The sequence below is a fragment of the Lacerta agilis genome, chromosome 9, assembly GCF_009819535.1.
Source record: "Lacerta agilis isolate rLacAgi1 chromosome 9, rLacAgi1.pri, whole genome shotgun sequence".
NCBI lineage: Eukaryota > Metazoa > Chordata > Lepidosauria > Squamata > Lacertidae > Lacerta > Lacerta agilis.
Window position 1 is genome coordinate 72,167,389 of NC_046320.1, and position 15,539 is coordinate 72,182,927.

The window sequence follows — 15,539 nt, forward strand, 5'->3', positions numbered from 1 at the left end:
CCAGTCGAACACATCGACCTTTAAAACTTTTAAGACTCCATTAGCTGAAGAAGAATCACGGAAGGATGAATCTGAAGTAAAGTACTGTATGGAAGGTGGAAGTCACTGTATAGACTATTTGTATGGAATTGTATAGATTATTTGTATGGAACTGTAGCAATGCAGGGAGGAATATAGGAAAGATAAAAAAGTTGAATAATGTGTAACTAGAATTAATTACTGCTTTTTGTTTCCTTTGTTTGTATCTCTCTTGCATTGGAAGAAGTTACCTACGTGACTATACACTTAGTCTTACTTTTTCTTTTCTTTTTTTCTTTCTTTTTTCCTTCCCCCTTTTTTACTTTTTGTGGTTTTTATTTTTGTTGTTTTTGTTGTTTTTGTTTTTTTGTTTTGTTTGTTTTTTACCTTTTCTGGTTGTTGCTATTGCTTTGTATTTGTATCTGCGAAAGGTTTTTAAATTCGTTGTGAAATTGTTAAATCTAAATCTAAATAAATTTGATATTAAAAATTCAAAAAAGAAAAACTTGAATCATTTAAAACAAAATAAAGTAAAAAAATTCCTTCCAGTAGCACCTTAGAGACCAACTAAGTTTGTTCTTGGTATGAGCTTTCGTGTGCATGCACACTTCTTCAGATACACTGAAACAGAAGTCACCAGATCCTTAAATATAGTGAGAGAGGGACCAACTAAGTTTGTTCTTGGTATGGTCTGGTGACTTCTGTTATTGTAGATTGTATTGTAGATGATAAAAATTAAAATCAATTTTTTTCTTACCTCCGCTGATGGTTTGGATGGGGGGCTTTTATCCATTTCCGCAGTCACACAATCAATCAATCAATCATAAAAGGAGAAACAAGCCACACAAACTAAAAACGCAAGAAATAGCAAAAACTAAAGCACCAAATATCACCCCAGAACAGAGCAATCGGAAGCGGAAGGCTTTAATTACAATGGGGGGGGGGAACACTTAAATTTGCTGCTTAAGGGTAAAAACGGGAGCAAATAAGCCAGGCATAGGCAAAGTCCGCCCCCCCAGATGTTTGGGACTACAACTCCCATGATCCCTAGCTAACAGGACCAGTGGTCAGGGACGATGGGAATTGTAGTCTCAAACATCTGGAGGGCCGGAGTTTGCCTATGCCTGAAATAAGCCTTAATTACTATGCGGGGGACTCAAATTTCTTGCGCAACAGGAAAAATGGAAGCTCAGGAGCACGTTCGGCTTCCGGGGCAAAGTTCGAAAACCGGAACACCTACTTCTGGGTTTCCAGCGTTCGGGTTCCGAGTTGTTTGGGAACTCAGCTGTTTGGAAACCGAGGCACCACTGTAATTTGAATCCATTCATTTGGGTCCTCCTCTCTGGAGCGTCTTCCATGGCTCCAGCCCTTCAGATATTTTGAAGATGGCTCTCCTGTCTCCTCTCAGTCTCCTCTTTTCCAAGCTAAACACTCCCAACTCCCTCGGCCCTTCCTCAAAAGGCTTGCTTTCCGGACCCTTTATGCAGGAACCAGATTTCAGCGGGCTTAACCAGGCCTTCGGCTGATTAGCATCTTATGTCTTTATGTGCTGGATAGCTCAGTTGGTTAGAGCGTGGCACTGATAACGCCAAGGTTGCAGGTTCGATCCCTGTAAGGGACAGCTGCATATTTCTGCATAGCAGGGGGTTGGACTAGATGATCCTCAGGGTCCCCCGTTGGGGGTTCCTGGCTGAAGATGCCTGTACTTTGCCAGCCTGGTGCCCTCCAGATATATAGGGCTACAGCTCCCATTGGCACTACAGTGGACCCTCTAGTTACCTACCACTCTGGATACATAACGTTTGCTTTACGAACCATGTGCTCCTCTGCCTACGGACTTTTCGGGTTATGGAAGGACCCCCGGGACGAATTTAATTCGTATCCGGAGGGTCCACTATTGTACTTTGTGTTCTCATCACCTGCCGTTTCACTTGGCCGTGTGAATCTTCCCACAGCCCAAGACGTCTCCATCCCCTTTCTCCCTGCCTCAAATCATTTGCCCTGGGAATCCAAGCTCTGCGCTCAAAGCAATTATACAAATTATGCCTAATTTCTGCCTTTCGGGTGTAATTGCGCGATTACGCCCAATGTGCCGTGCACCCAGCTCTCTCCACCTGCCGTAACCGGGTGATTTGTTTCCGCTCGCAGGGTGTGCTGCCGGCCTTCTATCCTCCCAGGCCAGCTCGCACATCGACCCCGTTTCCAGTCTGACTGTTTCATAAAGATGCCTCAAATCTGGGCATAAACTTCTTGCCGATGGCCTTCAGCAAAAGGCAGTCCCGTGTAACGCAGCCCGCACGCCCCGGTTTATTCCCAGCTCACCGTTTCCGCGGAAAATCCAATCAGGAAGAAAAGCCAGTGGAAAGGGTAAAATCCAGATTTGTACGAGACGGCGGTGTTTTATCGACGGTGGTGTTTTGCGGGGGCGCCGCAGAAAACATTGGCGTGCGCGAGTCGCAGAGGGTTCGCAGCCAACTGCCGCGTGGGCGTCCCTGAAAACATTGTGCGTCAGGATAAATTGTTGCTGAGTTCTCCAGGGCCGCTAAAACAAAAAAGAGATTGTGAAGAGCTCCACAAGGGCCTCTCCAAACGGAACAAATGGGTGGGGAAGCAGGAAATGCAATTCCATGTCAACGAGGGCACAGCAATGCAGGTCGGGGCATTTAATCTTAATTTCGCATCTTCGCCCATGGGGTCTGAACTGGCGGTGATGGACCAGGAACGAGACCTTGGGGGTCCACCTAAACATTAGGAAGAACTTCCTGACAGTGAGAGCTGTCCGACAGTGGAATTTGCTGCCAAGGAGTGTGGTGGCGTCTCCTTCTTTGGAGGTCTTTAAGCGGAGGCTTGACAGCCATCTGTCAGGAATGCTTTGATGGTGTTTCCTGCTTGGCAGGGGGTTGGACTGGATGGCCCTTGGGGTCTCTTCCAACTCTAGGATTCTATGATTCTATGGGTCCTAGTGGGTAGCTTGATGAAGATGTAGACCCACTATGTGTGGGGGGGGGGCTGTGACAAAGGCAGACTCTAGGGATTATTAGGAAAGGAATTGGGAGCATAACTTGACAATATCATAATGACATTAGTCAGACACCCCCTGATTCGCATGGGGGTTGCATTCTGGGTCATTGTGTGCAATGGGGGAGTGCCCCCCCTTTCTTGTCACTTCTGAGTTTGCGATGGGCGTGTGTCATAATAATAATAATAATAATAATAATAATAATAATAATAATAATTACAGTGGCACCTTGTTTCTCAAACTTAATCCGTTCCAGAAGTCCGTTCCAAAACCAAAGCGTTTCAAAACCGAGGCGCGCTTTCCCATAGAAAGTAATGCAAAACGGATTAATCTGTTCCAGACTTTTAAAAACAACCACCGAAACAGCAATTTAACATGGTTTTTGCTAACTAACGTGACCATTGATCCTTAAAATGAAAGCAATAAACAATGTACTGCAGTCACACAATCAAATCAATCAGTAGCCGAACTGGGTTCCACACAGCCACAAAAACAAAACAAAAGCCACAAAAACTCAAAATAAATGGCAAAAAGAGAGAAAAAAAACCTCAGCGTAACACTCAAAACGGAAGTGTGGCACTCAAAACGGAAGTATAACACTCAAAACTGAGCACGTTCGGCTTCCGGAAAAAAAGTTTGCAAACCGGAACGCTTACTTCTGGGTTTGCAGTGTTTGGGTTCCAAGTTGTTTGAGTGCCAAGGCGTTTTGAGAACCAAGGTGCCACTGTATTAACATTTGTATATCATTCTTCATCTTTAGATCTCAGGGTAGTTTGTCACAAAAAATTGCAATATACGAAACACAAAAAAACGTAATAAAAATAAGATTCAAAAACAAACCAGTAAGCCACCCTCAGTCTCTGGCACCTTATTGTGTGGTTCTGAAATATGGATGTTTTGTGGGGGACCTAGACCTGTGATTCCTGCATTGCAGGACCCTGGACCAGGTGTCCCTTGGAGAGGTCCCTTCCAACTCTGTTCGTTTTGATTCTTTTAAAAAGAGGTTGGGTGGCCACCTGCCAGGGATTCCCCAGCTATGGCTGCTGCCTTGGGGTCCCTCTGATTCCTGCCCCGTTCCTGGCTCTCATTGCCCCTTCTCCTTCTCCAGGTTGGGTTCTTGAAGATCCTGCACAAGTACGAGATCACTTTCCACCTGCCCTTCGTCCAGCGGCTGGGGAAGGATGTCTGTGCCTCTCAACTGGCCAACCTGAATCTCCGCGTGACCAGCATAGCGCCTGGATCGGAAGGAATGGAAGGTAAGATCCTTCTGCCTTGCATCACCTTCCGCGCTGCGAGACGATGGGTGTGTCTGAAGGGGACCCTTTCCTGCGGTTTCGAGATTCTCCGTTTCTTAAAATGCTCTTCCTTATGTCCTAAAAACCCTGTTTTATTGATCCCCTTAAAAAAAGAAAACCAGACACACACACACATATATCTCCAGTGTTTCCCCTCTTGGTTCTGACTTTGCCTCTATGCTGCAATCGCATTTGGAATATACAAGGTACAGTTCTGGCCGCCTTGGCTCAAAAGAGATGTTGTGTGGCTCAAAATGGCTCGGGGCAAGCTGGAAAACCGCTACTAAGATAACCAAAAGGGGTGGAGCGACTCCTCTCTGGGCCTTCCATCTGTTGAAACACGGACTTGGCAAAGAACACTAAATTACTGGCTCCGTCTAAATCTAAATCCATCTGGGCTATTGCATCTAGTCACACGGAACGTACACAAAAGCTCATGGGTAAAGGCTGTACACCAAAAACTCCTCTCATGTGGCTTGCATGCACAGCATTTACTCACAATGGGCCTATTCAAGGCAAAAAGCCTCATAAACCAGCGCCTGAAGAATATTGAACAGCAAAATAACCTGGCCATCGTTAAGAAATTCAGTGCATGGTACATTCATCTTCCCCCCTCCTACCTGGACTCCCAGGCGGCATACCTGTCCAATTTAACTATTCCAAAATACAGACAAGCTTTTACGTTGGCCAGATTAGATATGCTACCTTCCGCTGTTCTTGTACTCCTGTCTTAACCCCTTATATAAAGACTTGAGGGAAGAGATCGTCACGCCGCTAATACTTGCCATTCCGGGTCGCTCGTCCGAGGACATACAGTTTTTCCTCCTGGCAGACCAGAATACCCAGACAACGGAGAAGGTAGCCAGATTTGTTGAGAGGGCCATGAAATTGAGGGCTGCCAGCTGAATGATAACAGTGCCCCCTCATAATTTAGATCTCATTTATTCTTGTTTTAATTGTGCCGAATCCCAATTCAGCTCATTTTATTGGTTTATATAGGGTTTTTATCAGTATCTGTAATATGTGTCTTTTTGATGCAATGGCCTGTAGGCTATGCAGATAAAGTTTGTTGTTGTTGACTCCTCTCTGGGACTTTCTACTTTGCAGAAAAGGTAAGAGTCAACTAGAGAGCAGTTTATAAAATTATGCAGGGCGCTGGGGATGAGTCCATGGAGCCAAGCAGGCGGTGCCCTGAAAAGAATTGGGAGCCACTGGTACAGGCAGTACTGACCAATGGTCTGACTCAGTGACGCTGGGAATCACGAGTGGTCTTCTGCTCTTCTGCTCGGATCCTCCTTGTGGGCTTCCCCTAATGGGCACCTGGTTGGCCGCTCTAAGAACAGGATGTCCATACCTCATAGAATCTCGGAGTTGGAAGGGACCCAAGGGTCATCTAGTCCAACCCCCCTGCAGTGCAGGAATCTCAGCTAAAGCACCCATGGCAGATGGCCATCCAACCGCTGCTTAAAATCCTCCAAGGAAGGAGAGTCCACCATCTCCTGAGGGGAAACTGTTTCACTGTCGAACAGCTCTTAACATCTGAAAGCTCTTCCTGATGTTCAGTTGGAATCTCCTTCCTTGTAACTTGAATCCACTGGTTAGAGTCCTACCCACACCCCGGGAGCAGGAGAAAACAAGCTTGCTCCATCTTCCCTTGAGATACTTGAAGATGGCTCCTCTTAAGAGTGGTAGACTTGTTATCTGGTGAACCGGGTTCGCACCTCCGCTCCTCCACATGCAGCTGCTGGGTGACCTTGGGCTAGTCACACTTCTCTGAAGTCTCTCAGCCCCACTCACCTCACAGAGTGTTTGTTGTGGGGGAGGAAGGGAAAGGAGATTGTTAGCCGCTTTGAGACTCCTTTGGGTAGTGATAAAGCGGGATATCAAATCCAAACTCTTCTTCCTCTTCTTCTTCTTCTTCAAGCGCTCCTTATAAGGCTGGGTTTCCAGACCAAGGCAACCAAGCTATAAGGCAACTTCCTAATAGGAATGGGAATAATTTTATTGGCCAAGTATCAATCATACTTGGAATTTTGCTTCGACTACATTGCAATGTAAAGAAAACATAACTCATACAAACACTATCCCCTCACGATACAACAGCACAACAAAGGAACCCCATACCACCAACTGACCTCCCTTCCGCACACAACTACAAATTCAACAGTTTGATGGCACAAGGAAAAAACTATTCCTGTGCCTAGACGTTTTTGTGTATAGAGTCCTGTAACGACGTCCGGATGGAAGTAAATCAAACAGGTGATGACCGGGATGCAAAGGGTCTGCGGCAATTCTCTCTGCTCTCTTCCTGGCTCGAGCAGCATAAAGTGTCTCTATTGGAGGCAAACTAACTCCAATTACCCTCTCTGCAATTCTTATTGCTCGTTGGAGCATCTTCTTGTCCAGCTTAGAGGCTGTGCCATACCAGGCAGTAGTAGAATTACAGAGAACAGTTTCAATGGTACCTCTGTAAAACTGGATCAACAATTCTTGGGCCAAATTAAATTTTCTTAGTTGTCGCAAGAAATACAATCTCTGGTGGACCTTTTTAATAATCATATTGATGTTGCCTGACAAGTTTAAGTTTTGAGAAATTATAGAGCCCACGAACTTAAAGGACTCCACCACTTGGTAGAGTGTTACCAAGAATGGAAAGTGGCAGCGAGATGGGAGGGAGCTTCCTAAAACCGATTATCATTTCCACTGTCTTTTGGGCACTTAGCCCCAAGTTATTCCTGCTGCACCACGAAACAAGGTGGTCTGCTTCCCGCCTATATGCAGATTCATCATCCTCCCGGATAAGCCCAATGACTGCCGTATCATCCGCAAATTTGAAGGTCTAAACCGATGGGTCAGTTGAGGTGCAGTCATTTGTGTATAAAGAAAAAAGGAGTGGGGAGAGCACACAGCCCTGGGGAGCACCTGTACTGATGGTATTATTGTTGTTTTTGTTCAGTCGTTCAGTCGTGTCCGACTCTTCGTGACCCCATGGACCAGAGCACGCCAGGCACGCCTATCCTTCACTGCCTCTCGCAGTTTGGCCAAACTCATGTTAGTAGCTTCGAGAACATTGTCCAACCATCTCATCCTCTGTCGTCCCCTTCTCCTTGTGCCCTCCATCTTTCCCAACATCAGGGTCTTTTCTAGGGAGTCTTCTCTTCTCATGAGGTAGCCAAAGTATTGGAGCCTCAGCTTCAGGACCTGTCCTTCCAGTGAGAACTCAGGGCTAATTTCCTTAAGAATGGATAGGTTTGATCTTTTTGCAGTCCATGGGACTCTCAAGAGTCTTCTCCAGCACCAGAATTCAAAAGCATCAATTCTACGGCGATCAGCCTTCTTGATGGTCCAGCTCTCACTTCCGTACATTACTACTGGGAAAACCATAGCTTTAACTATACGGACCTTTGTCGGCAAGGTGATGTCTTTGCTTTTTAAGATGCTGTCTAGGTTTGTCATTGCTTTCCTCCCAAGAAGCAGACGTCTTCTAATTTCGTGACTGCTGTCACCATCTGCAGTGATCATGGAACCCAAGAAAGTGAATTCTCTCACTGCCTCCATTTCTTCCCCTTCTATTTGCCAGGAGGTGATGGGACCAGTGGCCATATTTTGCGCTCTCCTCTTTCACCCTCAGATGGTATTATTACTTGATATAATTTCCCCCAGCCTCACCCACTGCCTTCCAGATGTTTGGGGCTGTAGCTCCCATTGCCCCCACCAGCACAGCTTGGATCTGGTTGGGGAAGGCTACTCCCTTGGGTCTAAGAACATAGGAAGTGGCTGCTGGACGAGGCCAATGGCCCATCTTGTCCAGCGTCCCATTCTCAGAGTGGCCAGCCGTAGGAAACCCGCAAGAGGGATCCGAGAACAGTAGCAACTCTCCCTTCTTCCAACTGGAATTGGGAGAAACTGGGAGAAATCTCCAGCAACTGGGATCCAGAATCATCGCTGCCTCCAACCGTGGAGGCAGAGCGGAGCCGTCTAGCGATTTGCGCTCTGCAAAACTGTGTCTTTTCCGGCCCCAATTTCCTTGAGATGCTTCTAATGATCAAGGGATCCTGCTGTGCACCGCGAAGGGAAGGCCACTTTGGTGCGCAAGTTTTCACGCGGCAAGATGAGTCATCGCTTTGCATGTTTACCCGCCGCAGCTGCTGACAGAACAACTCGGCTCGCATTTCTCCCGGCTGTTGCAGCGGCAGAAACAGGGTGCAGGTCTTCTCTCTGCACAGAATTGGATAATTAGATCATTTCTGCAATCTTTGCCGTGGCTTCTGCTGTGTCATCCGTGGCAGGTTGGATGTGCTGTGATTCCTGAAGCGCACAAGATGTGCTCTCCCAGCCCCTCTGGAATCGCCAGATCTCTGTGGAGTAATCAGTCACCAGGCTGATTTCCTCTCTCTCTCTCTCTCTCTCTCCTTCCATTTTCTCTTGCCAAAAGATATGGGGCCGGCTTTGCCGTTATGCAAATTGCTTTGTGCAAGGGCGTTGTGTCGCTTGCTATCTTTTTTTATTGTAAAGCTTTCTCTGCTTTGTTGTATTTTATAAGGGGCATGAAACGGAGAGAACAATTACAGCAACTGACCAAAATCAAAGCCATAAAAAGAGGAGCGCAGAATGCATGCACGTGGGTTAAAATAACTAAGACTATCGGCGTTGTCCGGTTATCAGGTCTCGTTCTGGATTTGCCAGGCCTCCTTGTGACGAGGGCTGCCTCGAAAACGACGGTTCCCGCTGGCTGTGTGTCACAAAAGATTGCCAAATCAGATAAAAGGCGCCTGGGGGTTCTGGTCCTTGCCGAAGCCTCAAGTTACATCTTTATGCTTCATCGTGCATTTTGCTCAGCTAGGGGGTACCTGGCGCTTTGGGGATTGTGTTGCTTAGTACTTCTTTGCATTCCTGTCTGCACCTTGAAGAGATGCTCAGGTGACCTTTTCTGGAGGGTGAAAGGGGTTTGTTTTCGGGGCCAGTCATTGACTGTTTGGATCTAGGCAGGACGGGGCACAGTCCCATTTGGGAAGGCAATACCATACGTTGTCCTTTAAGGGTGTAAAGCTGCCCTTGCCAACCCGGTGCCCTCCTGATGTGGTTGTACTACAACTCCCATCAGCTCCAGCCAGTATAGATTCAATGTTTTCTTCTGAACATACTGTATTTTTCCGCTCCATAAGATGCACCTGAACATAAGATGCACCTAGTTTTTAGAGGAGGAAAGGGGGAAAGCCCTGTTTTTTTGAGGATCAGCTGAAAGTGGTGCAGCTTTTTATGCAAAGGGAAAAGCCCTGCTTTTTTGAGGATCAGCTGAAAGTGGTGCAGCTTTTTTGCAAAGGGCAAAGCCCTGTTTTTTTGAGGATCAGCTAAACGTTTTGCAGCATTTTTGCAAAGGGCAAAGCCCTGCTTTTTTGAGGATCAGCTGAAAGTGGTGCAGCTTTTTTGCAAAGGGCAAAGCCCTGCTTTTTTGAGGATCAACTGAAAGTGGTGCAGCTTTTTTGCAAAGGGAAAAGCCCTGTTTTTTTTAGGATCAGCTGAAAGTGGTGCAGCTTTTTTTGCAAAGGGAAAAGCCCTGCTTTTTTGAGGATCAGCTGAAAGTGGTGCAGCTTCTTTGCAAAGGGAAAAGCCCTGTTTTTTGAGGATCCGCTGAAAGTGGTGCAGCTTCTTTTTCAAAGAGGAAAAGCCCTGTTTTTATGAGGTCCAGCTCACAGTTCTGCAGCTTCTAGTCTTACAGCCATTTCTACAGTTTCCAGACAGGTAATCTAATCAGCCAGTCCCATGTTGCTGGGGAAACAAACAGCCTCCCTCTGCATTCAACAATGGAGGCCTGGGCAAGGGGGCAGTGATCATGGAGCCCAAGAAAGTAAAATCTCTCACTGCCTCCATTTCTTCCCTTTCTATTTGCCAGGAGGTGATGGGACCAGTGGCCATGATCTTAGTTTTTTTTTTTGATGTTGAGCTTCAGACCATATTTTGCACTCTCCTCTTTCACCCTCATTAAAAGGTTCTTTCATTCCTCCTCACTTTCTGCCATCAAGGTTGTGTCATCAGCGTATCTGAGGTTGTTGATATTTCTTCCGGCAATCTTAATTCCGGCTTGGGATTCATCCAGCCCAGCCTTCCGCATGATGAATTCTGCATATAAGTTAAATAAATATTATACAACATTAAACATTAAAAAACAACCTTCGCTATACAGGAACCAAGCAGCAATATCTGTAAGGGAACCTGTGATAGTGTAACATGATAAATGGTTGATCAACGTATATTAGTGTTTTTGTTTTTGTTTTGTTTTGTTTTTGGGTTTTTTTTTTTTTTTTTTTTTTGCAAAATCTTCAAGTTTTTAAGCTACTTTTCAGAAATTCACCAAAACACCCTACACTTTCAATACGGGCTGCCATACTTCCAGGTTTTTCCAGATATTTTAATCGATTTCCGAAAATTCCGCCCGGATGCCACTTTCGACGGGCGAATCCCAGCTGTGTCCCGAAAATTCTGGCTGTATGGGAGCCCTATCCTATATGCCGAGTCCCCCTTTGCTTATTTCCCAGTTCCTCCCTAGAAAAAACGAGTGGACGCCTTGCGCTGGGAGAACGGTTTCGTCGAGAAAACAGGAGAAGCTTCCATTGTGGAGGTTTCCCTTCAGTCGTGACTCAAAACGGGTGGAAGGATTCAAGATCGTGAATCCGCCTTCTGGCTTCCATGGAAGGAGCCTCTCTGGTGGAGCCTGTCCAGGAACTCCTGAGTTTGTTTTTATATTTAGCCTCGGAGGGTGACTAATGATACGCCACATGGAAGAGGATTGCGGCGGCTGGAAATTTGGCGGCATGTCGAGATTGCACCCAGCAGCTCACAGTCGCTAAACGCAGCCGCCCCTCCCGGGCATCTGCTGAAACCCTGGACCCCAAAGCTGTCAGCATCACCAGGGATCTCATTCCTTCCCTGAAAGAGTTGCTGCCAGAGGTGTGCTCAGAGAAGCCTTCGCCAACCTGGTGCCCTCCAGGCGTTTGGAGAACATAAGAAGGGGTCTGCTGGATCAGGCCTGGGGGGCCGTTTAGTCCAGCCTCCTGTTCTCACAGTGTGGTGTAGTGGTGAAGAGTGGTGGACTTGTAATCTGGTGAACCGGGTTCGATTCCCCGCTCCTCCACATGCAGCTGCTGGGTGACCTTGGGCTAGTCACACTTCTCTGAAGTCTTTCAGCCTCACTCCCCTCACAAGAGTGTTTGTTGTGGGGGAGGAAGGGAAAGGAGAATGTTAGCCGCTTTGAGACTCCTTTGTTGTTGTTGTTTAGTCATTTAGTCGTGGCCGACTCTTCGTGACCCCATGGACCAGAGCACGCCAGGCACGCCTATCCTCCACCGCCTCTCGCAGTTTGGCCAAACTCATGCCAGTCGCTTCGATAACACTGTCCAACCACCTCGTCCTCTGTCGTCCCCTTCTCCTTGTGCCCTCCATCTTTCCCAACATCAGGGTCCTTTCCAGGGAGTCTTCTCTTCTCATGAGGTGGCCAATGTCTTGGAGCCTCAGTTTCAGGATCTGTCCTTCCAGTGACATTACATAAACAACATTTTATAATTCTTACCTATATTACCTAACTATGGCATAATAGTACCTCTTCAGTAAAAGTACATATAGTTGTGAACATTATATACAATAGTTCATGCAGCATTAGGTCTTATTGCAAGAAAAAACCGTAACTGTCCATTAACCTTTGTCTTTGGGTCTTCATTATAAGGCGTCTGCGATGATGTTTAGGTTCCTTTCAACGCTCCTTAACGTCCTTAACCGTCGCAAGAAGTATCTTTCTCGGGGCACCAGTCTTTTCTCTGCCAAACGTGATGGGATGTAAGCTGTCTTCCCCGCCAGATGACACAGTCCCATTCCGATCCCTGCACTCGAGGCGTCTGTAACGATTGTGGATCCCAAGCTGGGTAGAGGTCCTTGTGTCTCAGGGCCAAAAGCTCTCTTAGTTCAACCTCTCCCTCCTTCAGGATCGCTGTTAGATGATTAAGCTCGCAGACTTGTACACACATCTCCAGTCATCATAAGCTGCATAAACACTGGTTGTCTGGCTTTTAAATGCACTGGGAACTATTTGCAGAAGTTGTGGATATCTTCTGTTTTAGTCAGCTTGCTGAAGCTTTCTAGGCAAGCGTGATCTCTTAATGAAAGTAGGCTACCAGCTCTGATTGCTTATTGCTCATATCAATCTCCCTTGTTGTCAGTTCATCTTTGGTCTGTAGTGATTTATTAGTTCCCACTTCGAGCAATTTTAAGATTACTTTTGTATGCCTTTGACGTGGTAGCCCTGTTAATGCTGTGTAACTACATTCATTTGGACATTTATTTGTGTTGCATGAGCAGCAGGGTCCCCATCTTCCCACCACACAATCTCTAGTGTAGGGAACACTTTCATTTTCATAGAATTCGATAGGCCCCATGCCCGCTATAACTTCCAGTACGTCTTTCTTTCTATCTTTCCAACTGATGAATGGTTTATCGTAACTATGACTAGTTGTTCTAACTGATCTCACAGATAGGTCACTGGTCATATTGCAGGTAGACACTCCTTTACCAATATCACAGGCTTTTTCAACACGTGACTACTGTAGTCTAGATTGGGTTCATGGGTTTAGTGACTGGGTTGGGTTTATCATATTCTTATGCATGACCCGCCTCCCTTCACCATGCTGAATTATTGTTTATATCATTCATTTTGACATGATCTTACAAGGACCTTCCCATGTCAGTTGTAACTTGTCACTGTTTACTGGTCTGATTATAAAATATCTTGTCCTGGCTCAAAAGATCTCTCATGTGCTTTTTGTCATACCAAACTTTCTGTTTGTGTTGAGCAACCTTGCACTGTTCTTGTAATTGGCAAGTATGGCACGTTTCGACAAAATAACCTTATTTGCTTGCCCATCCCAGGCCAAAAGAAATTTTGGGACACCCTTTGTTTGGTTCTGGTGATTCCCAAGTGACCGTCCAAAGATACTGCCATGTGCATGTTTGTATTATCTTGGTTCTGAATTCAGTAGGTACTATCAGTTGCCTGGTGGATCTCATTACCCCCTCTATTAGGCTTTAAAAGAATCTCCCTGTATAGCAACCCATTGTTGACTAGAAACCGCTCCGGGCTTTCAGGGTTAATACTGTATTCACGGCTGTGGCTTGAAAAATATTTCTGTAAATCTGTATCTAGTTTCTGCTTGGCTGCAAAACTAGCTGCTTGACTATTTGTAACTGGCATTATACTTGTATCTTGTGTCAGTTTCAAGCAATTGTATCAGGCCTTTCCTCCTGAGGTAACTGTCGCAGTTTTTGTGCCCTATTATTACAAATGCATTCTGTACATGGTCAAGGAGATCCCACCGCTGCCACCACTTTAATGTCGCGGGCCTTCGCCCTGTACAGCCCACCCCCGGACGTTTTACGGGCTATGATTGCTGCACCAACGACAAACAGTCCCCAGCTGCAGCCCTTCAGACTACTAGCTGGATCCTGCTTACTTCATTCACCACAGACGAGGATATTGTGAACTAAAAAGTTGTTTATTGAGTACAAAGCTTGTGGTTGCTGATAAATAAAAGGTTGTTCAAGAAGCTTATAACAGTTGTCCTATACCGGCCTAATACCTCTAAATATACCGCCTATTACCTCTAATAATTAACTAAATATCAATAACACACGTTTCACAATCTCTTTATCCTCTCTGCTAACTTCCACCTAAGACTCTAAACTCCCAGCTCTATCTCCGCGACTCACACTTCAACTTCCACCAACCTCAACTCACTCTAACTTCCTCCTGCCCACACTTCAACTGCCTTACTGTCCACTGGGAGGGGTGTTTTATACTCAGGCTAAGCCCGCCCCTGAGGGTTCTAACTCAGGGCTGATTTCCTTTGGGTAGTGATAAAGCGGGATATCAAATCCAAACTCCTCCTCCTCTCCTCCTCCTCCTCCTCCTCCTCCTCTTCTTCTTCTTCTTCTTTCTTCTTCTTTCTGCTTCTTCTTCTTCTTCACCGTGGCTGAACGCTTGCCCTGATGAGAAACCCACAAGCAGGACTCGAACCCAAGAGCGCTGTCCTCATCCTTCAGTTTCGGAAGCATTGCCGCCCTCAGACTGTGAGGGGAGAGCATGGCTAGTAGCCATGAGTAGCCCTCCCCTCCAAGAATGTGTCTAACCCACTTTAAAAAACCATCCAGTCGGTGCCTATCACTGCCTCCTGCGGCATCGAGTTCCACGGTTTATCTATGTGCAGCATAAAGAAGCTGCCGTCCGTCTGCCTCGAGAGACAATGGAGTGTGCCTCCGGGGGGTGAAGTCAACCGAGGCAACCTCCCTGGGGGCGCAAGCCTGGCCAGTGTGTGTATGGCCAGGTCTCTTGTTCTGAAAGGGGGAGCAAGGAAGAGCCCCCTGGAACTCCTAAGCTCAAATTGCTGGGGGTGGGACTAGAATAGATGTCCCCTCCGGCCCCTTCCACCTCTACGATTCAACCATTGCTGCTCCTTTTATCTCTTTGCAGTTTTCCTTTCCGCCCCCACCCCGTGGCTTCTTGCGGCGAGAAAACAAAATGCATACAGGTGAAACTCGGAAAAATTAGAATATCGTGGAAAAGTCCATTTATGCAAGCAGTTGTTTTCATTACCCACTGGAGTTTAATATATGAGATAGACTCATATATTAATTCAACTTAAAAGGTGAAACTAATATATGAGATAGACTCATGACATGCAAAGCGAGATATGTCAAGCCTTTGTTTCTTATAATTGTGGTGATTATGGCGTACAGCTGATGAAAACCCCAAAGTTGAGATTGTTAATCTGGGGTTCTCATCAGCTGTACGCCATAATCATCACAATTATAACAAATACAGTGGTGCCTCGCAAGACGAAATTAATTCGTTCCCCAAGACTTTTCGTCTTGCGGAAATTTCGTCTTGCGAGGCACCGTTTCCCATAGGAACGCATTAAATTTAATTAATGCGTTCCTATGGGGGGGGGAAAGTCTGGGGGCCCCTTCCGACCGGCACCGGAGCCGCGCGGCGCCGCGTTTTAAAGGCTGCAGCGAGCAAACAGCAGCGCTGCTGTTCGCTCGCGGCAGCTTTAAAACGCGGCGCGGCTCCGGTGCCGGCTTACAGTGGTACCTCGCCAGACGAATTCGTCTTACGAAAACAGCCATAGACGAATTCGGTCTCGCGAGTCAACTAAAAACTCGCA

General features: G+C 46.4%; 1 protein-coding gene across 1 annotated transcript in view; it reads left to right on the top strand.

Annotated features, from left to right (window-relative positions):
* C9H20orf27 (chromosome 9 C20orf27 homolog) overlaps nt 1-15,539 on the top strand; it is a 39,038-nt gene that overhangs the window by 14,370 nt on the left and 9,129 nt on the right. The window contains 1 exon segment of the mRNA XM_033161089.1: nt 4,146-4,293. Coding sequence (XP_033016980.1) covers nt 4,146-4,293 — 148 coding nt within the window.